We start from the raw sequence: 24416 nt of genomic DNA, 5'->3' as shown, positions 1-24416 counted from the left end.
ATTATAGTCAGATTTAATTTTGTGTAAAGTGTTTATTTTATAACAACTTTGTCCAAGTCCACTTTCAGCGAGTAACTCTTTGTCACATTTCTTTTTCTCTTCTAATTGCAAATTTCTAGCTGAACGATATTGAAGTAACTTCATCATCTTTTGAAGATTTTTACCTCGAATTTGTCTACAACTTAAGATTGTTCTAATGTAATTATTATCACGATAATAAACATACGCAACATAGCCGTATTTGTTTCGATGTAAATCACTATAAAATGTATAAGGGCATGTGCGCAACGAAGTTTCATTAGAGTTAATATTATTTCTCAATAATTCCTTATTTACGTAATCACTTGTAGCGATATTTGGGGTTAATGTATCAAATCATCCAAGATCATGTTTATAAAGGTTACGTTTTTCTTTTGTTTTAGTTTTCTCGTTTAATTTTGATGTTGATCGCACGCTTTTACCCTCGTTTGAACTTAAAGATTGTATACTTAATGAATCTGAGAAAGGGGAATTGCGGATTGACTTCTGGTGAACAATTAAAGATTTCTCTCTCTTAACCGGCGAAGAATTCTGAAGCGAGCGGGAGATGCTAACAGGTTCTTCAGTTTCAATTGGTTGTAAACAATTTTCAAAAGCAACGGAATCGGTACTGATTATTGCATTTACTATTTTCTTATTAATTATTTTTAATAGTTGACCTCTTTCAACCGTACCTACAGATTTATGGCTTGATTGTGGTCAATTCTGAAGAGTCTCATTATTTTAGCTTTGATTTTTAAAAGTTTAAAATGATCTCTTCGTTTGTGCTCTGTGAATAAGATATTAACCGGTTCTCCATTAATTATTTCGACATCGATGTTACTCGAAAAAACAATGTTATTTTTATCATCCAATTTCCAAATATTAATTTTTTAGTATACATTTTCGCAAAAATTTCCATTTCGAAATCGGTTCGGAAAGTTTTATCAACACCCATAACTAATTCGTAATCTTTAGCGTCTTTATATTCTACACAACTGGCATGTATAGTATCTTTTTCTTTATCAAAATTGTTTATTACATAAATTCTAAGGATGTGTCCAACGCTGTTCGTAAGGCCACTTTTTCGGTTTGCGGCGATTATAAATCTTCGCATCTATGTATAAAATAATAGGAAAAAATAATTAACAGGATATTTTTTAAAGAAACAATTATGAAAGAGTTGAATATGCAGTTATCACTTTGAAATTTACCTGTTTCATATAAAATTGTTTGTCATTCGCCAATTTATCATTAAATTCAGTAAATTCATCAATTGTGGAACAAGGAAATTTGAAAACTTCATCATCTGCAATATCATTTCTTTCGAAATCTCGACACATGACTGCATCCTTCACTTCTTGCATAGCTAAACTTAAATCAACAATTTTTGACTGCATTTCTCGCTGCGCTCGGCCATACGTCTCAACAAAATCCTCAAACATATCCAATAAATAATCTGAAAAATAAAATTAACCTTTTATAATTCAACAACATATTATTTAATAAAAAATAGGTTTTGGGGTAGTATTTTAACAATAAAAAAACACGTATTTTTTAATTTTTGAAATTTATTAATCTATCTTAGAAAATAAGCAAAAAAGGGGAGTGTGCCTGAGCTGGAACATTGTAGTAATGTGTTCCTTTACGAAGTATGGAATGCTCTGAAGCAGTTGTTTATTTTGTTATTGCATAGCGCAACTCCACACTTCTCACAAATGGTCTGTGATTTTCCAGAGCATTTTGGGAATTTACAGCGGATTCTTTTTTCAACCCATATCGGCCAGTGGCCTACTTGGTCCTGGTGCACGGCAGCTGGAGGCACGAATTGAGCTGGACCCTTGCGTTTTTTAGCCTGGATCTCTGGTTCAATGCTTCGACGTTGTACGTGCGCTTTTGTACCCATCGTACAAAGCACAGTTCCAATCTCTTCACGAAAATCAGCAGAAGCCAGCAAAGGTTCATTACTTTTCTTGGTTTTATAAACCCTTTTGTATAGCAACCAGGCATTGGACATGGCAAGGTCCAAAAAATGATAAAACATTCGTATCTGCCACCTCTTACTACGAAGTTTTATTTTATATCGACTCATTATACTGTCAATTAGATCAACACCGCCCATATGACGATTGTATTCTCCCACCACATTTGGTCTATCAATAGTCACGTATCTCTTGTTGCTCTTGTCATATCTAGAAACTTGAGATTTGGGTAGTTCCCCCACAAAACTGGATGCAAGTGTGATTGTTTTATTGTCTTTCCAAGTCACTGTAGAAATATCTATTTCTCCAACTTGAGTAACATACTCGACGGAATACCCACGTTCTTTTTTGGACATTTCTTTATCCGTTGGTAATTTGCAATCCGGTATACGTTGCGTCGGATTGTTCCTAAGCTCAGTATTCCTTGCTTAGCGGTAATTTTGATTACGAGGTACCTCACGAGATAATCTGACGACGACATTTGATGCAGCACCCAGGTTTGGCTCATTGGGCGCAACTACATTCTCAGCTCCTGTTTCTGGCTCAAACTTATATGCAAATCCGGTCACGCCGCTCAGAACGTAAATTTTGTAACCCCATTTATGGGGCTTGTTAGGGTTGTATCTCTTCAGATTGTGTCTTGCTTTTGTGGAGCAAATCTGTTCGTCCACGCAGAGAAACTTCTCAAATGGAATACTGAGACACGATTCATTTAGTTGGGTTACTACTGGTCTAATTTTGTGGAGGCGGTCGTGGTCTGCGTGATCGCGAGGAAGCATTGTGGCGTTGTCATTGAAGTGAATAAATCGCCTAATCTTTTCGAATTTATTCACTGGCATGGTGTCTTTCACCAGAGGTGTTCCCAAAGCACCACTACAATGCTTCGTCACTCTTGGTAGTTGCACCAACGACATAATGAAAACTAGACCAACAAATTGTTGGATATCGATCTCTGTGACGCGAAATGGCATGTTAGGATCTTTTTGTACAATGTAAAGATTAGTCTGGCTGGCAATTTTTTCAAAAAGTTCCTTGGGAAATATTTTGAAGAAAAACTGTATGGGACTATCAAGTTCTAAAATCTCTCTTGGCAAATCTTCGTTACCTGTAAAGCAGAGTTGCTGCTCATTTAGCTCGAGGTTCTTTTTATGCCAACGTAAATTCAATTTCTTCTTAGCTTGATTACGTCCTGATGGTCCAAGTCTAGATGATGGTCTATGAACGCCGATAGTTGGATACCAATAAAAAGTAGTGTGATTTGTTCACTACACTTTGAAGAAAAATATTTTTAATTATCTACAAAAGGTCGCCGTTTGCTCAACGCTCATGCATTAAATAAAATCATTATTTTTCAAGAAAAATAAAAATGTATAAAAAAATTGTATAAATTTTATTATTTTTTAAAAGATATCCCTCAAATTCTTCAATTATTCCTTAACAGTTCACTCACAAAATTTATATTTTTAACTGAACTAAATAATTTAATCTAAAATTACTCTGAGGGTGGATTTTAGGGGTGGCTTGGAACTATATTCAGTTGCTTTTTGCTCTCAAATTCATTCAAATTAACCCAGCTCTATTAGGTTTAAAGAATGTGGAGGCCTGGTCCCGGAATAAAGCACATAAGTGATAACAAGCGAAAAACTGACATCACAGCTGGAAAGAATGACCCAAAATTAGTGGGTTTCAAAAAAAATTCCAATAAGATCGGATCAAAATTGCCTGTGTTATTATAAAAATCGAATTTTTGAACTTGATGACGTCATCAAAATTCAAAATATTTAATTTTGCTCTATTACATCGAAATTTTATCCAATTTTGATAAACAAAGTATGTAATCCTACTAAATTTGGGCCATATTTTTCAAATTTATGATCAAAATTAACCTAGCTCTATCAGATTTCAAGAATGTGGAGGTCTCGTCCCGGAATTAAGCACATAAGTGATAACTAGCGAAAAACTGACATCACAGCTGAAAAGAATGACCCAAAATTAGTGGGTTTCAAAAAAAATTCCAATAAGATCAGATCAAAATTGCCTGTGTTTTAAAAAAATCGAATTTTTGAACTTGATGACGTCATCAAAATTCAAAAAATTTAGTTTTGCTCTATCACATCCAAATTTTATCCAATTTTGATAAACCAAGTATGTAATTCTACTAAATTTGGGCCAAATTTTTCAAATTTATGATCAAATTTAACCTAGCTCTATTAGGTTTCAAGAATTTGGAGGCCTGATCCCGGAAAAAAGCACATAAGTGATAACTAGCGAAAAACTGACATCACAGCTGAAAAGAATGACCCAAAATTAGTGGGTTTAAAAAAAAATTCCAATAAGATCAGATCAAAATTGCCTGTGTTATTTAAAAAACCGAATTTTTGAACTTGATGACGTCATCAAAATTCAAAAAATTTAATTTTGCTCTATCACATCCAAATTTTATCCAATTTTGATAAACCAAGTATGTAATCCTACTAATTTTGGGCCATATTTTTCAAATTTATGATCAAAATTAACCTAGCTCTATCAGATTTCAAGAATGTGGAGGTCTCGTCCCGGAATAAAGCACATAAGTGATAACAAGCGAAAAACTGACATCACAGCTGGAAAGAATGACCCAAAATTAGTGGGTTTCAAAAAAAATTCCAATAAGATCGGATCAAAATTGCCTGTGTTATTAAAAAAATCGAATTTTTGAACTTGATGACGTCATCAAAATTAAAAATATTTAATTTTGCTCTATTACATCGAAATTTTATGCAATTTTGATAAACAAAGTATGTAATCCTACTAAATTTGGGCCATATTTTTTCAAATTTGTGGTCAAAATTAACCTAGCACTAATAGGTTTCAAGAACCACAGAGAGACAATTTCTGAGGTGAAATTCAGAATTTTCAATTTTTTTATCATTGACACTTCTGGGGGTAGTTTAAATGGGGTTGAAACCATTCTAAATTGCTTTTTTACCTTAAATTAATGAACAGCGAACCTTAAAGCTCCACAAGAGACGATTTCTGAAGCAAAATTTTGAATATAGTAAAGTTTTTGTTTATCACTTCTAGCGGTAGTTTTAGTGGGATTGCAACTGTATTGAGTTGCTTTTTAACCTTGAATTCATGATCAGCGACCTCAAAAACCCTCGAGAGACATTTTTCGAGTAGAAATATTGATTTGTTTTCTCTGTTACTATTTGGAATGCTCTGGGGATGAGAAAATTACCCTAATTTCCTCATTTTTTTCTGTTATGCCAAGGTTAGCGGCTGAATGTTCCTAAAGGTCTAAGGAACACGTACACAAAAAATTTTTAAAATCGGAGCTGTTCCACCACTTTTCCACATTTGATGGTATTTTCCGGCTTATTTACTACACTAATACCCCATAAAACAGCTTCATTGGTTTCTTAACATTTTAATACTGTATAGTAGAGATGGACTCTACTATTATTTTATTTATGAGTTGTACATACTCTTTGGTATACTATGAATTGTCATAACAGATGACATCACGTTTTTTTTTACATCGAAAAATTTACTGGAAATGTCTACTATTATAAGGTTGAAAATAATAAATAAGTCAATAAATAATTAAATATGATTAACACATTTTATTTGCGAAATACTGTTCCTACATAAGAATCTTTTTTTTTTTTTATTTACTTTTGTTCTTTGTCTACAAATCAATTTTCATTTGAAATAATGCATATATTGTGATGCATTATGAGAATCATCATATGTTTTTTAATATATTTTTATTTTTTTATATAAATTAAGTATATTATAGGAATACCCTTTTATATAATATATATATATTTTTTTTCATAATATATTTTTAACTGAATCAACATTCTTAATTAATTTTTTTTTTTCATTTAATATTATATTAAATTCACAGTTCAGAATTAATCTCGCCGCCATTGATTTATTTATTTTTTTTATAAATATAATGTTCGATTGAATATTTTTCAAATTTAAATTTTTTTTTTTTTTTTTGTTTCAACATTTTGTTTTTTTAATGAATTGTTGGGTTTTTTTATATTAAAAATTATATCGAGTTATCACGCATTTATCCCACTTCGAATATAATTATATATACTTTTTTTTTTTTTACTTAATCACATTGCTTATAACAAATTTACTAAGAACTTAAAATTGCTTAAAAATTTCTTTTACATATAACGTTTTTAAAAATAAATTTACTTATACGAAGTATTTATTTTATATCTTATAAGTAAATTGAGTCAAGAATTAAATGGAAAATCAGTTTTATTTCGAATTTTATAATAAAGTTATTTAGTTAGGTTGATTCGTTTATTTATTAAAGGACACATGGAAAAAAAATGATGATTTTTTTATTGTTTTAAAAACTGATAAAAATATTTGTGTTTAAGGAGTTTCACACAATTCTTCATCTGAATGTAAGTATATTTCATTCATTTAATATACATATATATCTTTTTAAATTTTTAATATTGACAAAATTTAAATTGACACATTAGAAGATAATATTTGTTTTCAAAATCATATCTAGTATAAAAATACATAATAACTACAAGCGTTTGAATTTAAAATGAATCTGATTCACACTTAGTACAATTTAACTAAATATCTAAATAGAAAAAATTAATGCATCTTTGAAATTTTCCACAGTTGTTTATTAGGTTGAAATTACTTCGTAAAAAAAAGTCGTTTTTTACAAATTTCAAAAGAACTTTGCATTAAATAAAATTAAAAGTTCAAATAAAAGTTCTAGCTAGTGTATTTGTGCACATTTTTCCGACTTGCTAGCTTCAAAATTGACCGAGATATGAAAATTTTAAAATGGATTATTTTTTTGCACATTCAGTCAAATGAAAAAATAATCCAGCTTGTAAAACGTTAGAGATAGAACAAGAGTTTAAATTTAAAAGTTATTCTTTATAAAAAAATCAACAACTTTTATTTGACTCATTATTTCGTAAACATCACTGTTTACCCGTGAGAGCGCAATTTCTAGTTTAAAATTTTCATATCTCGGTCAATTTTGAAGCTAGAAAGACGACAAAAAAAAAAAAAGAAAAATGTGCACAAATCCTTCAACTAGAATTTGAGCTTTTGTTTTATTTAATGCATAGTTTTTTTGTAATTTGTAAGAAACTGATTTAAACCTGAAAGGTCAACTTTGGTTTTACGAAGTTTTTACAACCTAATAAACAACTGTTGAAAATTTCAAAGATGCATTAATTTTTTCTTTTTTACCATGATATTTTATTTAATATTTTGTTGTACTAAATGAGGTACAAATCCTATTGATGATATAAATGCATGTTGCCAGGTCGGAAAAGTGGGCGGAAAATTTTAAAATAATTTTCCTCAGTAGAATTCCGAAAATTATTTATTCTATCCAGTTTTTAAGGTTATTTGGCAACATTAAAATTTTTGGGTTTTCATATTCTTTGCACTATTTAAAGTGATCATTTTCGCATTTTTTCGAACTTAAAAAAATTAATATCTCTGAAACCATTAGTTTAAGAAAGAAATTTGCAGAATCCCTTTTTTGTTTTAAATTGTTCCAGATTCTAGAAATGCAGATGGAATTATTTTATTGATCCAAGAAGAATGAATATTGTAATTGTGTAGAAAGACTTGCTATTATATTCAAAAGCTTGTAGAAAATTCAGGGAAGAATTCAACTCCTTAATTAAAAAGGGAATGCAATTTTTTTTATTGACAATATGTTTGTTTTGTTAAATTACTAATAGACTTTTGTTAAAATAAACATTATTCCTAAAAAATATGATCTATCATCAAAAATTCGTTACTCAAATTATATTACAAAATAATATTCGCAAATGTTTCGAGTAAGCTTGTTTAATTTTTTTTTGTTTAAATGTTTTTTTATTATATTTTCATTTTTTTAAATTACACATAGATTCTAACCAGAATTTGAATTACTCATTTATTTTATCCTACTTACACCATGCATTTTTATTATTGCATTTGCCAAACATCGAATAATTTTTTTTTTAAATTATGCTCATTGAAATTAATCCGATATTCGGTTATTGCATAGTCGAAAATTGGTCAAAAACAAAAAATGTGTTTTTTAAGAAAATATCGATAAATTTGAAAACATGTTGTAATAAATATTCAGAATTCGTTCATACTTAGTACTTTTACGAAGCGTTTGGTGATGAAGCAACTCTTGTGTCTGCGTTAACTTCACCACTCAACCCCCTGCGGTAGTTGTTTCACATTCGTGGCCTGATTCACCATATTTGATTATGCGATAAGGTTGAGATAACCTCATATTAGTTGAGATATTAAGAATTTTTTTTTCAGTGTGCCTTTTCACGATTAAATAAGTTCACCTCGTTTTTTAATAGATGCTTTTGAAGTTGGATTTATGCCATTCTGTAATAATTTCTGGTATTTTGTCTTTCCTTATTCAATGAAATTGTGAATAAGCCTATCTTTCTCAATAAATTGCCTGTTGGTTGATAGTTTATTATGGTTGTCTAGAATAAGACTGCCCTGCCTTGTTCTGATAAAAAGTTGTAGCTTAAAAATAATAATTATATTTTAGACTCTTCAATTGTAAGATACATCCTTTTATCAGAACACGGCAGCAGTGTGATAAAAATTTCGTATATTTAATAATATTATTTTCCAAAACAAAAAAAAAACAAAAAGCTAATAAAAAAGGGGCAACTTTTGCGTTTTATATATCAAGATATATCGTAACCGTTGGTTGCTTTGTAAAATTACTAAGATCGGCTAAATTAAGAATTAAGTTTATCAATATTTTCTGTTTACAATTAAATATAATATAAAAATAAAATAATTATTTTATCTAAATAAAAAACCGCTTCTCGAACAAACCATTTATTTGCAAATTACATAAATGGTAAAAATTTCAACAATTTATTTTATTAAAGCCTTCATAAACTTAAAATAATTGTTTCAATTGATTGATTGTAATATTTGAATCTGCATAATTAAGTATGGTCATCATAATTTATTAAGTTTCCAGAAATATAAGTTTACTGGAATATTTGTGATAACATTACACGCTTACCACAATATCAATTACTAAACCGGTTTAATACTACTGATGTAAGAGACCGTGGCCAGTGCTCAAAAAAAAAACAAAAAAAACAAGAGATACATCATGTTTATTCGTTTCATGAATATAGCTAGTTCAAATACAAATAGTCTTTCGCAGCAGAGAAGCGGAGGTCTTAATTCTACAGGTTTGATGTCACAAATTTTGCTACCTCCACAAGGAATTATTGCTTTGTATAGACCTTGTGTTTAAGAGCTTATAAAATCGGTACTCTGATAGATTAAAATAAACTATCTAGGTCATGAAGGTTATAAAGAAGGAGAGCGATGGCTACGTGCTAAAAATTTGTAGAATTTATAGTTCATTTTTCAGCCACCAGCCGCGCTGTCGTCGGTAAGTAGTATATTAGCGCACAACAGCCCGCATTTAATGAGACAACTTAGCGATCCCAACGCCTCACTTATTTGTCCATATTTTGGGGACAATATTTTCTATTGCGATCGTTCTCCTTCTTTATAATCTCCATGATCTAGGTCTTGGGTTGCCATAACCTTTATTGTTTTTTCTTGCATGTGACTGATGTCCACGCATAAAAATTTGTTTTTACTGGTATTGATATCTATACATCACCTTCTTGCTTATAAGAAAGATTATTTATATAAGTTAGCCTAGCTATTTTATTTTACCATTTATGTTAAATGTCGACTAATAAATAGGTAATATTTGTTTGAACTAACAAATTATATTCAATGACATTTATGGACACATTAAATCAATATTTTCTTTCAGATAATTCTAAAATTATCAAATATGCCAAATTTTTAATGCATTGTAGTAAAAATAATTTTCTGTGATATTAATTTAAAGTTTAATCTGCACAAAAAACTACTTAAAAAAATGATGTATGGAAAGCTTAAGGTAGTACGAGCATCAAGGTAAGTTTAGATTTAGGGTTGAAATTATTTGTACCTTATTTTCAACTTTAATGATGAATTTTTAGAGTAAGGGGTTGAAATAGGGGTTGAAAGGGATATGCTTCAAAAACTAAAAAAGTTGTGCATCGCTTAAGCTCAAATATTGACACGATATACAACCAGCTTCAAAGATCTATTGTTTTTATATACTTTTAACCTTCGGAGGGTAGAAAGGTGTAGCGAGAAAGTGGGAAGGAATTATCGAATATTTACTAATATTCCTAAGTGGGGTATCAAATAAAAGAGCATGACGTGTACATTACAAAACTGTTATCCAACGCAAGGAAATGTGGAGGGAGGGGTGCAAGTGGGGATGTTGCCCAGCAAAGCGGGTAGTTCACAGCTAGTATGAACTATTTCAGAGATTTGAATAAAGAAGAATTATAAAATATTGTAAAAAACTCAAGTATTTTTAAGTATTCAGAAATAGCTCAATAATGTTGAATTATTTATTCATTTCATTGTATTTTGTATTAACTAACTTATGAAAAATAAAAATCAAATTATTTGAAAGATAAAAACGTGTCCATAAAAATATAAACATTAAAATATAAATTATAACAATATCAATTGATTAACATTATTTTAATTTTAGAATCAATTGTAATTAATGAATTTTATTATTTAAATAGAGTTTTTTTTTTTATTCATTTGTTTAAAAATACATTCTTTTAGAAAAAATCACATTTAATTTTAATTAATTTTTTTTTGTTAATTATTTTTCCTTTCATTTTAAAACAATTTATTATTTTTATTTTATTTTTATTTATTTTATGTGATGTTTATTTTAAAAAACTATCGTTCGTTTATTCCATTAATATAAGAAGTTTATATATTATATTTATAGAAAATAAAATGGAATTTTAATTTTTATATTTATATTTGATTTAAAAAAACACTTTTATATTAGATATTATTTAAGTTTTGATTGTAATTCATACTCTGTAATTTTATTAAAATAAGTATTCTCATTTTATTTTCCAAAAAATTATATATATATCTATATCACTTTACAAATAATGGACACATCCACAAAAATTACTTTCGGATTGCTAGTCATATTTTCACATAATCATCATTACTACATAGTATAAAACAAAGTCGCTTTCTCTGTCCCTATGTCCCTTTGTATGCTTAAATCTTTGAAACTACGTAACGGATTTTGATGCGGTTTTTTTTAATAGATAGAGTGATTCAAGAGGAAGGTTTATATGTATAATAACATCCATTAAATAATGGAGAAGTACTGCTATTTTTGAGGTTACTAGTTAAAAATGTAAAAAGTAAATAAGTAAAAATGTAGTGTATGAATTTAGATATTCCAAAGATAGCAGGAAATCTTCATGGTATAGGGAAAGGGGGATTGTTTTACTCCAAATTTAACGCGTGCGGGCCACGGGCAGTAATGAATAAATCAAAACAACTGGATCGATTTTAATCACATAGGCTATATATTTTATACCCGTGCGAAGCCAGAGCGGGTCGCTATAATTTTATATACAACGTTCACAGTTTTTCTGTAGTGTATTTAGTATCAGCATGCGCCCGTGCAAAGCCGGGGCGGGTCGCTAGTAAATAAATAAAATATACTAGGTATCTGCATGTTGAATTTTTTCAATTGAAGTTTTTCTAATAATAAAATAAGAAATTAACTAGTTCTTACCCACTGCGAAATTTATATCCATGTTATTCTTTGTAGTCAATTATGATCCGGCCAATTTAAACATCCAAAGGTACAGAAATTCGCATCCGTCTGAATTTTTGTAGGATTATTCAAAACACCATCATAAATGTAAGTCCTCATTGATCCGATGTGTGGAAAAAAATTGTCGCGGGGCAAATGTCACCACACTGGGTTTTTTTGCGATTTTCAGCAAAACGGTAAGTTTTATCATAAAATTAACTCAAAAGAAAATTGTAGATCCGATAATTAAATATAAAAATTATCCCAATTCTTTTCTTCCTAAGAGCCATCGGGTTCAAGTTAATTCACCTATCGCAATATCTTTTCTTACTGATCTAATCGTCTGCTCTACACGCATCCCCCCAAATTTAGGGGTAATGTTTGGTGGAGGTACTAAAGAAGGTCCAAAGAAGAATTACTCAAATCCTCTATAGGGCTACCCTATTATTGGAAATAATCCCATAGACCTAATCCGAAATTTACAATTGTTTTCAATTCATAAAATTGGAAATATAGGGTTCTATTGGATTGTATCGGAATGAATTTATTAAATAAATTTACTTAAAAAGAGTATGTACTTTTAATAACTATTGTTTGTGTTTGTCTAAGCAAAATTTAGTGAATGTGTCCATCAAATAAAATGTAATAATTGTTTATAATTAGCACTAGGTACTTAGGTAGGTAGTTTTGTTTTGTGACTATATGGTATGTAGGTAGGTAGATATTTGTTTCGTTTTAGTTTTATGTTTAGTAGATAGGTAGTGAATATTCGATTATATTTTTATATAGGTTGTGTTTGTGTCCTTATTATAATTATATGATTTCCAATATTATTAACTAAAAGAATTAATTTTTATTCCAAACCAATCAATTAAATTTTATTTAAAAAAAAAAACACTTAACTTAAATGTTATTACATACATAGCTTACTTATAATGTGCTATAGAAATAGCGCTTTATTACAGATAAATGTAAAAGTTAACTTGCACCATAACAAATCTTTTTTAAAGACATTTCAATATTTTAAGACATATTTTCCTCGAAAATATAGACTTATGATACACATTCTAGAGCTCACTTTCCGATTAAAAAAAATTTATTTCATTCCAGTGATTCTTTCGATTAGATTTTTAGTTCCCTGGTGGAAAGATTATTTGAAGAAAGAATAAATCTAAGTTAGTCTTGGAAACTTTGAAAAAATCTTAGGATCTCTGAATAACTTTGAATTTCTCAACGTTTTTGGGCTGTCTAATCCAGACTTAAGTTGAGATAAATCTAAAGAGTTATTCAGAGTTCCTAAGACTTTTTCATAGTTTCTTAGACTTATTAAGACTTACTCTTTCTTCAAACATTTTTTCCACCAGGGTAGATGATTAACATAACATTGGTTCTTGACTGTTAGTCACAAATAATAATCCACAGGATAATAATTGTTCAATATTTCGATGGATATCATTTTTATGGTAAATATTGAAGTTTCCAATACTTTTAATAACAAGTTTCTAATGATTTTCCAATATTTCGTTCAACAGGAATATAATAATAATTTCTATTACTTGGAAGGCGTCCTTGGAGCTTTGAACTTAATATGTACGCTTATTTACTACGCAGATCTCCAAGGGTTAACCGCTTTATTCGACGTTTTTAAAGCTTTGTGCATCTCTACAGCTCCTTTACATTGAGCTCGATTGTTAATAATTTGTATGTCTCTGTGTCCATAAAACTGAAGGATTTACACATACAACGGTTGTATATTTCAAGAAGCGTTGGTATGACTGAAACTTCACTACACGATAGATAAAGACTTAACTATTATAAAAAATTATTTTTGCCTTTAACCTAATATTTTTTAATTAAGATTGGCGGCGAAAGGACCCAAAATTATTTTTATTTGCCTTTTACATTTTACTACAAGAAATAATTGGGATGTTGACTAAATTACTTTAATCACTTCAGGTGATGAATTTTCACTGGACAGAAGAGAGGAAAGTGGTTTTTGAAAATCTTTAGAAATACGCAAAATAGGAATGTATTAAACTCCTAATTAAACAAAAATTAAGAAACTTAAAAGTGACGCCATTGTTGAATATCCTCATAGAGATGACATATGAAAGAAACTGTCTTGAAAGAGGCGGGTAATAATCTTTGAATATTTATAACTTCTTCAGTTTTCAATAAATTTTAATTGTACTTTCAAATTTTGTTATGGTATCAAGACTACTTTTACATTTTGATGAGGGTAATGTGGCAAGTTCGATATCAGTCATCTACCCCATTATTAATCGCGATTATTAAGAACAAATAAAGAAAGAAAGCAAAATAAAAAACGTAGTATATACTTTATTCGGTTGCGAATAATATTTGATTAATAAAATGGATGATACATAGGTATGTAATATATAATTTGTTTTTTCTCAAAAATTCTTAAAAAGGAATAAATGTATCGCTGTGATGATTATGTGCGATCAAAAAATTACTATAAATAGTTTTAATAAATTTTTAGTAAATATAATTAATTATATATGTACTTGTTTTGTTATACAATACTTAGGATGAAAGATGTTCATGTTTAAAGTACAGTGTGAAATAGTTTTTATTTTGAATGTTGTGAGTGTTTGTTTGTTACTTAAATAATTCATTTTCATTTTTATTTAGCTTCTAATCATTAATTCATCAATAATTATAATAATAAGTAATATAGTAATAATAAAATAAAAAAAATGTTCAAAATTAATTTAAATAAAAATTTATTTATTTTTTGTTGTTGTTTGTTAATTTACTTAAAGCTAATATTTTGGCTGTTCATATGATATTAGTCATCTTTTTAAATTAAAATCTAATTAAATTATATTTTTACTCATTGGTTTTTTCAAGTTAATATTAATTAAGCAAGCGTTTTTTTTTTTTTTTAAATATTATATACTTTAAAATTAAGCAATATATAATATACAGGGTGTGCATTTAAAATGAAGACACTTTCATTTTTTTCGTTATTAATAGGAATATCGATTTAAAGGTATTCGATAAGGATGGATTTTCCGAAATTCTATCACTGTGGGGGTGAAAACCGGGGGCAAAGCTTGTATGGTACAACGTGATTCCTTGGTTCAAAATTTTGCACAAACATTCATAAATGGAAGATGTTTTTTCTCATCCCGAAGTTGACCGTTTCACATTGAAATAAAGTAAAAATAGAATGGGATTGAATTTAAAATATAAATTCATTGATACGAAATCATGAAGTTAAATAAACAAAATCATTAGTTTTATGAAAGAGATTGATTTTAAGTGTAAATAAAGCGAATCGATGAAAATTTCTTTGTATTTGCTTTCAATCGAGTATCTGGCTATGTTGATCGCATATATATCATGTCTAGCCCATATGTGATTGAGCAAACTACATAAGAATGTTGTTACTAACTTACAGAAAGTTTGAAATAAAAACATATTGATCATTTGCATAAGATTTATAAGAGATATTTTTTGGTATATATGTAACAAGCATCGATAGACTTAGGACGCAGTTGGTTAAGCTGTGAACTTAGGACACTAAAATCAATAGTAATTCATATGTCGCTGGGACAAATCCGACTCTAAGAAATCTAATTTTTTTTTTAAATAAACCTACTAACAAGAATAAACCTTTTATTTTTTTTTACCTGCTCATGTGGTTGTACCAATTACACCACTATTTTGTTATAATATTTATAAACCATTATTTAAAACTATGTTGCATTTCAAAACAACAATATTTGAAATTTGTTAGATAGTATATTACTTTTGTAAAAAAAACCTCATGTGCTTGTGTTAACTTCACCAATCAATCCTTTACGGTAGTTGTATCAGATTTGTTTCCCCATTCGCCATATTTCATCTCGCAATGAGGTTGAGACAACCTCATATCGGTTGGTATAAAGAATTTTTTTCAGTGTAGAATATAAGGTTTAATATTAATTCTAATGTTGAGCATATGACAGTCAAAAATAAATTTGAAATGTGCTGGTTCCATTAAAATAAATTAATGAAAATTAATAATTAAAAATAAAAAGTTCTTCTTTTAAAAATTACGGAATTCCATATACTTTGTTACATTAAATAAAATGACCAAAAAAACTATTTTTGGAAAAGATTTAGCCAAGAAAAAAAACCTATTTTTAAAAATATTTTAATATATATCTTAAATGTAATTTAATGAACCGTAGCCAAACTTAATTATTTTTGTTAATTATTAAGGTATTACTAATTAATAGTAGAAAATTCATAAAAATATAAAAACAATTTTTAGTATTTAAATTGAACAAGTACTAAAATATTTTTATTAAAAACTTAAACTTAAAATATAAATTTAAACACTTAATTTAATTAATAATCAATATGAACAACCAAAATTATGGCCACACTGTTGTTCGCTGTTGTGCGTAACCAGCTGTGGGCAGTCTGCAGTGACAATCTTCGATTGAACACCATGTTTGGTTCGTGGAAATATTTTTTACTTTTTTTTTTTCTTAAAGCTGATCTAGCAACGACTGCATTGAGTCGCGGAATGTATATTGTTGTCAGTATACCCAAGAAACCGGTATCCATTGAGGTGTGGTGTGAACACGTTCTATGGCTGCTTCTAATGCAGCGATTGCTTCTTCCATATCATTGTTAACAATTGTTAAGTCAAAGAAATGTCCATACGCTTGTCGCAACATTTCTGATTCTTTTGCTAATCTTTCCAAACTTCCGTCATACTGGAACAAACAAAATAATATTATTATTTCAGTTAAGATGAGCATTTCTGTGGATAGTGGCGTAGCGAGCTTAGCTCGCGCCTGGATCATGATATCTTTTTAGTGAACAAAGTTTGATTAAGAAGTATACTTACGTCTTGTTGGTTTTGTGATGATGGAGCTGATATAAAAACAACGTAAGGTGCAAATTCGGCTGTTCGAAGTATCTTTAAAGCTTGAGGTTCTACATCTAATATTGCCATTTTTCTTTCAGCATGGATTCTTCGAATAGTTTCTAATTTGGTACCGTACATTGCTTCTTCATGAGTTCCTGTTTAAATTAAAAAAAAAATTATATGTTAACAATGTAATATAGGCGATTCATAAAATTCAAGTTAATTTAAGGCAGTACGAACATCAAAGCAATTTTAGATTAGGGTTGAAATTATTTGTACCTTAAATTATTTGAAACTTTGATGATGAATTTCGTTATAACTTCATGAATGTAGAGGAAAAATAAGCATAGAATTTTTCGATATCTTTCGATATTTTGAAAATTACTCCAGATATCGATTTTATTCTTACTTTTCGTCTTATATTGTCAAGTCATAACATAATTTACCATCAAAATTGAAAATATGTATATTTTTTAAATTTGTGCCCCCCACTACCGTGCTCATACATCCTTATTAGTCAGGCACACCGTTTTTTTTTTTTTAAATTTCCACAAGCTTTTTATTTAAAATTACTTGATGCTCGTACATTCTTAAAAATGGAATATTTTGATTTGATGTTATTGAACTTACCATATTCTAAATATTCGTTGGCAGCAATATCAGCCATCATCTCATCATGAGACACAAAGTAATAATTTCGTCCATTCTCTTCGTCTTTTCTAGGTGGTCGCGATGTATCTAAAATGAACAAGACGATAGAAATTTAAAAGAAGTTGACAATAAAGTTAAAGCCTTAAGGGATTGAACCTTAATTACTTCTTAAGTAAATTATTGTATTCATAACTAAAAAATTACAGTAAAATTCATAATGAACTTTAATAATGATGTACAAACTGTCTTATTGTAAAAAACCTAACTGAAAATATCTTCAACGGAATGTTATTGGAAAACCAATTTGCTTCTCAGAACCCTTAAATTTGCCCTTGTAACAATTAATAGTATGTCATATTGATTCAGTCAATCTAGACGAAAAAAAGGCCGTACCTGGAAAAAATTTTAATGGTGGATCTGAGGTTATAGATCGTTAGAAGGGCATGTAAATAACTTTAAAAAATAAAGAGAATTTTTCGTTCCGCTGTTTTTGAGAAAGTCCAAAAAAAATTTTGGAATGCGTTTTTCTCGGAATCTATTGGTTTAAGGGAAAAGTTTTTCAAATAAAAAATGTAGAGGACATTGTCAGCTACATTTTATGTCATTGAAGCAACGTCATACGAGTTAAATTACAAAAAGAAGGTGGCGCTAAAGTATCAAAAAAAGTATTTTTCATGATTTTCATTTTCATTAAGAATTAATTTAAATCCGTAAATAGTAAGAGATAACACAGAGGAAATAAACACCCCTTTTCTGTGACTACATTAGGTTGAAAATGGAGTCATACAAATTAACTTTGCAGAAACTTTGAAGACAGAAATTTCGAAAAACTTAAATTTTTGAGGTGAATACAAAAAATTTCTATTACTAAATTATAATAAAATACTTACGTGGAATTGGATAGGCATATTTATCTGGATGTTTTGCTATAATTGTATTCTTGATATGACGTCGACCTACACCGTGAGCGCCTAATAATACCAATGTCTTTCTCTGAAATGCTGAATCAGTAATTTTTATTAAAAAGTTAAAGTTCAAAAACTTGTTGAATTGTTTTAAAAATATTTAATTTGGGCTATAAGTGACAGTGTTGTTTTTTATATTTTTTTTTTAGAATATATACAGGAGAAAGTGTATTAAGGGAGTAAGGGCGTTTTTTTTTTACGATAAGAAATATTTATTAACTTTTTCATAATATTGAAGTGTTTTTACGCCTGTATAACAAATATTATTAAAATTTCACTCGATGAAACTTGTTTTTATAAGATGGTAGTGGCAACGAAACTCTATACATTTAACATTGAATGCTTCCTCTCACCCCACCTTCCTCAAGCGCATAACCTTACTCCCTTAAGTATACTTCGGAAATAAAACTTGAATTACCATAAATTGGGCGCTAATTAAGCCACTTTTAAAAGTTATTTAAGATATTTACTAATTCAAGACGGTTTACTACTATTATTATAAAACTTGGGGGTTCATGTCAAGTTTACATGTATACAGGTTTTCTTAAACATGTTTGTTTACTACTGATTTAAGGAACCACGATTTAGGAACTCGAAATTAAATTTACGTATTTCATTAGCAAGGGGGTGGTTGGTGCGAGATATAATTTCGTCGTCGTCAAGATAATATGAAATGTTGTTTTTGTTCATTTTGGTAGATATTGGGTTTTCGTTTAATATAAGGCAACTTAGAAGCATACTATTACATCTGCCATTACGCTTTTGTAGCAGAAAGAGACTATCTATAACGTGTTCGCTTTTATACGACTGCAACATGCAAAGAACATTAATTTTGTCTAACAGAGTATATGACAGAATAAGAGAGCGATCGCTTTATTTTGTGCGGTCGCATACAAGTGAACACGCTGTCTACTGCCTTTTTCTGTTGACGAAGTCCGTTGCTGCTTTACATAAAAGTTTCACCTAAAAATTCTAGGAAGTAAACATCAGATTTAAATGTTATAGTTATTTATTAGTCTAGAGCTTATTTACGAGGCTGGTACTGCACCCGTTTTCGAATCCTTGGTAAGATCTCTATTATATAAAATAAATACAGTAGAACCCCATTAATCTCGCAAATGTTTTGCAGCGCAGTGTTGAACTATCGAATTTATCGGATTAGAGAAGCTTGGCTAAGACCACCTATAATCCGGAAGTTTTTACAAAAGAGTAGGTACCTTGTAATCCGACAAATCACAAATCCAATGATAGGATTCTATATGTTATACTCTGAAGTAGAAAGCATACTTCATTTAGTAAATTAAACAATAATAATAGACATGTCGAATTACAGGGGGTGCCGGATTAGCCAGGGGCCAGATTACTGGGGTTCCACTGTATAAATATAAAATATACGTAAAATTGTTGTATGTTATGGTTCAGCTGTAGATAACAAGCATTTGAATCTGGTTGGAAATTTTCCAATTAGTGTGAGAAAGAAGATTGAAATGAGAAAACGACGATCAAATGTTGGTCGGCCATTTTAAATAATTTAATCACTATTTAAAAAAAAAATGAAGATAATATTTTATGGAATGCATCTAGTTAAATACTTACTTGGTAATTTAACAACTTCTTCGTATGTTACTAATTCTAATTGGTCAAAGACAGCGTTGTGTTTAGCCAAATATTTGTCCTTATATTGTTTCTTTTTACGACCGAATATTGAGCAATTTACTGAAACAAACAAAAAATTAAATAATTAACTAATATATAAGAATTTTTTTATTGATATTATATTAATTTTTGTTTTTAGGTGTTATTGAGCTTAGAGAGCTCGATATGAAAATAAATTTCTATGATTCTTTTTGCCTGAAATAAAATACTTCAGTAAATTTGATTCGAAACAGTCAAACTAGAAACAAAATGCCTCTAGCAAAATATGTTTTATAAAAAGGTTGTGCAACTAGAGGAGTTGTATAAGTTCCGATCTTGGAAGTAATCTTGAAGTGAAAGTGAAGGTCACTGAAAAGTGAACTTTAACTGATATGAGATAGAAGAAAACTTTATAAGTTTTTTCTTTTTAAATATTTGAAAATTTATTCCTCATAAAAAAACCAAAAACTGTTGCCCGAAACGTTATTTCGAGTATTTTTGCATGCCGTTGCAATCGAATTTGAAATTCTACTTTTGATCGTGTTTGCCATTTTGAACTTTGAAATGACCTTAAAAGTTATGATTAAGGTCAAATATTGGTCAAGGTCCATTAACAAAAAAAAACCAATGAAAATAAATCAAAGGTATAATTTAGAGTTCGATTTCTACCAAATCTATTGAGTTGTCGACAAATTGTTTCGAAGAAATTTGTTTGTTTTTATGAGAAACAACTTTCTTACTTAAAATTTGTCTATATCTATCGCTATATAAGAGTTGAACTTTTCAGTGATCTTAAAAGTCATGACCAGTTTAGCTCTACAACTTCTGTATGAAAACTTTTTTTGCTAAAATAATTATTTTCCGAGTTTGGCTGTTGTTCGGGAACATTTACTAACACCCGGTATTTGGTTTGTTAATGAATTTCTTTTAATCACATATAAGACAACGGTTAGTAAGTCAAAGTCAATTCTATTAGATTAGGCACTCGAGTAATAATTAAAACTCATTTTTCACTATAACCAAACTTACCTTTTCAATTAACCAAATGAAAAACAAATAGACTCATAGAAATTTGGCTTTATTTGGTTTGAAAAAGTTTTTTTGATAAAATTGAAGTTAAAATAATATTTTTAATTAGATGATTTGGACTAAAACTTAGTTTTGATTGGCATTTTATTGTAAATCTTAAGAAAGATCAGAAATAAATCTGATACATTCCAATTTAGATATAAATTTTATGATTACCTATTATTCTAATCATCTTTTGCTGAACTCTCACTAATGCTTTGTTGATAAAACTACGTAAAACACTAATAAAATAAAAATGTCTTCGAAATTGTACTTCAAGGAAATGAGAATGTTTTGACTTGTAACAATTCTCCCGATATTTCCATAATTTTTTTAAATTTTTGCAGCCAGTCTGTATAATAGAGCTCACGTAACATGCAATGGATTGTAATGCATTGCTTTGACTACTTTAAAATAATACGGCAGTAAAATCTTACAAAAAAATAATCTATAGTCGCAAAACGCGGTGTAAAGCTGAAATATTTTTTCGTAAACGGGCCGTTTATCTGTGAGAGCGCCTAGACTAAACTTTCGAAAATTTCGAAAGCATCTTCTAAAATTCTTTTTCGTTATTTGTGAATGTTTCACAACAGTTCCACAAATTCATCGCCCAATCGTTAAATGACACCGATTTTTGTATTTTTTGGGTCAAAATTACCTTTTAAACAGAGTTTTATCGAAATTGGAGACGATAAATTTGTATCGATTTTTTGCAATTTTTTCAAGGGGTACCCCTTAGAAAAATTCGAAAAAATCGTAAAAAATTATTTGTTTCGGAATTTGATGAAACTCAGTTTATAAGGTAATTTTGACCCAAGAAATTCAAAAATCGAGTTTATTTGGCGATTGGCCGAGTAATTTTCGAAAAAAACGATATTTCGGATCGATTTCCGGTATTATCTCGAGAATTATTCGCCCAATCGTTAAATGAAACCGATTTTTGTATTTTTTGGGTCAAAATTACCTTATATACAGAGTTTTATCGAAATTGGAGACGATAAATTTGTATCGATTTTTTGCAATTTTTTCAAGGGGTACCCCTTGAAAAAATTGCAAAAAATCGTAAAAAATTATTTGTTTCGGAATTTGATGAAACTCAGTTTATAAGGTAATTTTGACCCAAGAAATTCAAAAATCGAGTTTATTTGGCGATTGGCCGAGTAATTTTCGAAAAAAAACGATATTTCGGATCGATTTCCGGTATTATCTCGAGAATTATTCGCCCAATCGTTAAATGACACCGATTTTTGTATTTTTTGGGTCAAAATTACCTTATATACAGAGTTTTATCGAAATTGGAGACGATAAATTTGTATCGATTTTTTGCAATTTTTTCAAGGGGTACCCCTTGGAAAAATTCGAAAAAATCGTAAAAAATTATTTGTTTCGGAATTTGATGAAACTCAGTTTATAAGGTAATTTTGACCCAAGAAATTAAAAAATCGAGTTTATTTGGCGATTGGCCGAGTAATTTTCGAAAAAAACGATATTTCGGATCGATTTCCGGTATTATCTCGAGAATTATTCGCCCAATCGTTAAATGACACCGATTTTTGTATTTTTTGGGTCAAAATTACCTTATATACAGAGTTTTATCGAAATTGGAGACGATAAATTTGTATCGATTTTTTGCAATTTTTTCAAGGGGTACCCCTTGGAAAAATTCGAAAAAATCGTAAAAAATTATTTGTTTCGGAATTTGATGAAACTCAGTTTATAAGGTAATTTTGACCCAAGAAATTCAAAAATCGAGTTTATTTGGCGATTGGCCGAGTAATTTTCGAAAAAAACGATATTTCGGATCGATTTCCGGTATTATCTCGAGAATTATTCGCCCAATCGTTAAATGACACCGATTTTTGTATTTTTTGGGTCAAAATTACCTTATATACAGAGTTTTATCGAAATTGGAGACGATAAATTTGTATCGATTTTTTGCAATTTTTTCAAGGGGTACCCCTTGGAAAAATTCGAAAAAATCGTAAAAAATTATTTGTTTCGGAATTTGATGAAACTCAGTTTATAAGGTAATTTTGACCCAAGAAATTAAAAAATCGAGTTTATTTGGCGATTGGCCGAGTAATTTTCGAAAAAAAACGATATTTCGGATCGATTTCCGGTATTATCTCGAGAATTATTCGCCCAATCGTTAAATGACACCGATTTTTGTATTTTTTGGGTCAAAATTACCTTATATACAGAGTTTTATCGAAATTGGAGACGATAAATTTGTATCGATTTTTTGCAATTTTTTCAAGGGGTACCCCTTGAAAAAATTCGAAAAAATCGTAAAAAATTATTTGTTTCGGAATTTGATGAAACTCAGTTTATAAGGTAATTTTGACCCAAGAAATTCAAAAATCGAGTTTATTTGGCGATTGGCCGAGTAATTTTCGAAAAAAACGATATTTCGGATCGATTTCCGGTATTATCTCGAGAATTATTCGCCCAATCGTTAAATGAAACCGATTTTTGTATTTTTTGGGTCAAAATTACCTTATATACAGAGTTTTATCGAAATTGGAGACGATAAATTTGTATCGATTTTTTGCAATTTTTTCAAGGGGTACCCCTTAGAAAAATTCGAAAAAATCGTAAAAAATTATTTGTTTCGGAATTTGATGAAACTCAGTTTATAAGGTAATTTTGACCCAAGAAATTAAAAATCGAGTTTATTTGGCGATTGGCCGAGTAATTTTCGAAAAAAACGATATTTTATAATTTATAAATGCATTAAATAAATAAAATGTTGCATGGCCCATTATTTTACCGTAGTTTAAACTCGAGACCATACTATCATTTTGCACACGTGCAAAAGACAAATCTGCATTTGCTAAAAGCACTTTGCTAAATACAACGTGCATTGGAAAAACTACAGATATTCTATGTGAGATATTAAAACATGCATTATCAAAAATTAAACAACTTTTGTTTGAAACATTTTTTCGTAAACATCACTGTTTACCCGTGAGGGCACCAATTAAGCGGAAATTTTATAATATGTACTATACTTGATTATCAGTTATGTATGTGTCACATGTTTGAATGTGTAATGTGATAAAGAAATCAACACTGACTATGCATGGTATTTCAACAATTAACTCAGTAAATTGTTTGTTTTCACTTGTTCACTTTTCAATTAAATAAATGCAACTTTCATAAACCTACAGTTTTGTACAAAGCTCGTCAAATCATTTCCAAAATATCCTTCGGGAACTTTTATAATAGTCTGTATCTATATGTGTGTATGCTAACATAATAAACGTATTAAAATTATTTGAAATTCTTTTTGTTTTTTTTCATTTTAAATAGAAATGCATGTAATATAACCAGGAGGTCAAAACTGTAGTAATAGAATAAATGATTGTGAATGATGCAAACAGTAGAATGGATACTAATATGGATAGAGCAAATGAAGAAGATGCTGCTGCTGATGATGATGATGTGATGATAATGTGTTCTTCTATTATTTTAACCTTAATGTGTTTTATGATAATTTTAAAAGT

The 24416-nt window shown here is 29.2% G+C and overlaps 1 protein-coding gene across 2 annotated transcripts in view; it reads right to left on the bottom strand.

The window, feature by feature from the left end:
• Positions 1-16103: 16103 nt before the first annotated feature.
• The window catches only part of LOC123299093 (peripheral plasma membrane protein CASK), a 461651-nt gene continuing 453338 nt past the window's right edge, over positions 16104-24416 (bottom strand). For both annotated transcript variants that reach the window (XM_044881315.1, XM_044881316.1), the window contains 5 exons: positions 19804-19923; positions 18133-18243; positions 17222-17329; positions 16571-16746; positions 16104-16436 (listed from right to left, as the gene is read on the bottom strand). In XM_044881315.1, coding sequence (XP_044737250.1) covers positions 16257-16436; positions 16571-16746; positions 17222-17329; positions 18133-18243; positions 19804-19923 — 695 coding nt within the window. In that variant the 3' untranslated portion in view covers positions 16104-16256. The remainder of the gene's footprint in view (positions 16437-16570; positions 16747-17221; positions 17330-18132; positions 18244-19803; positions 19924-24416) is intronic.

This window comes from Chrysoperla carnea, chromosome 4, assembly GCF_905475395.1.
Source record: "Chrysoperla carnea chromosome 4, inChrCarn1.1, whole genome shotgun sequence".
Classification (NCBI taxonomy): Eukaryota; Metazoa; Arthropoda; class Insecta; order Neuroptera; family Chrysopidae; genus Chrysoperla; species Chrysoperla carnea.
This window is presented reverse-complemented; position numbering and strand designations above follow the sequence as displayed.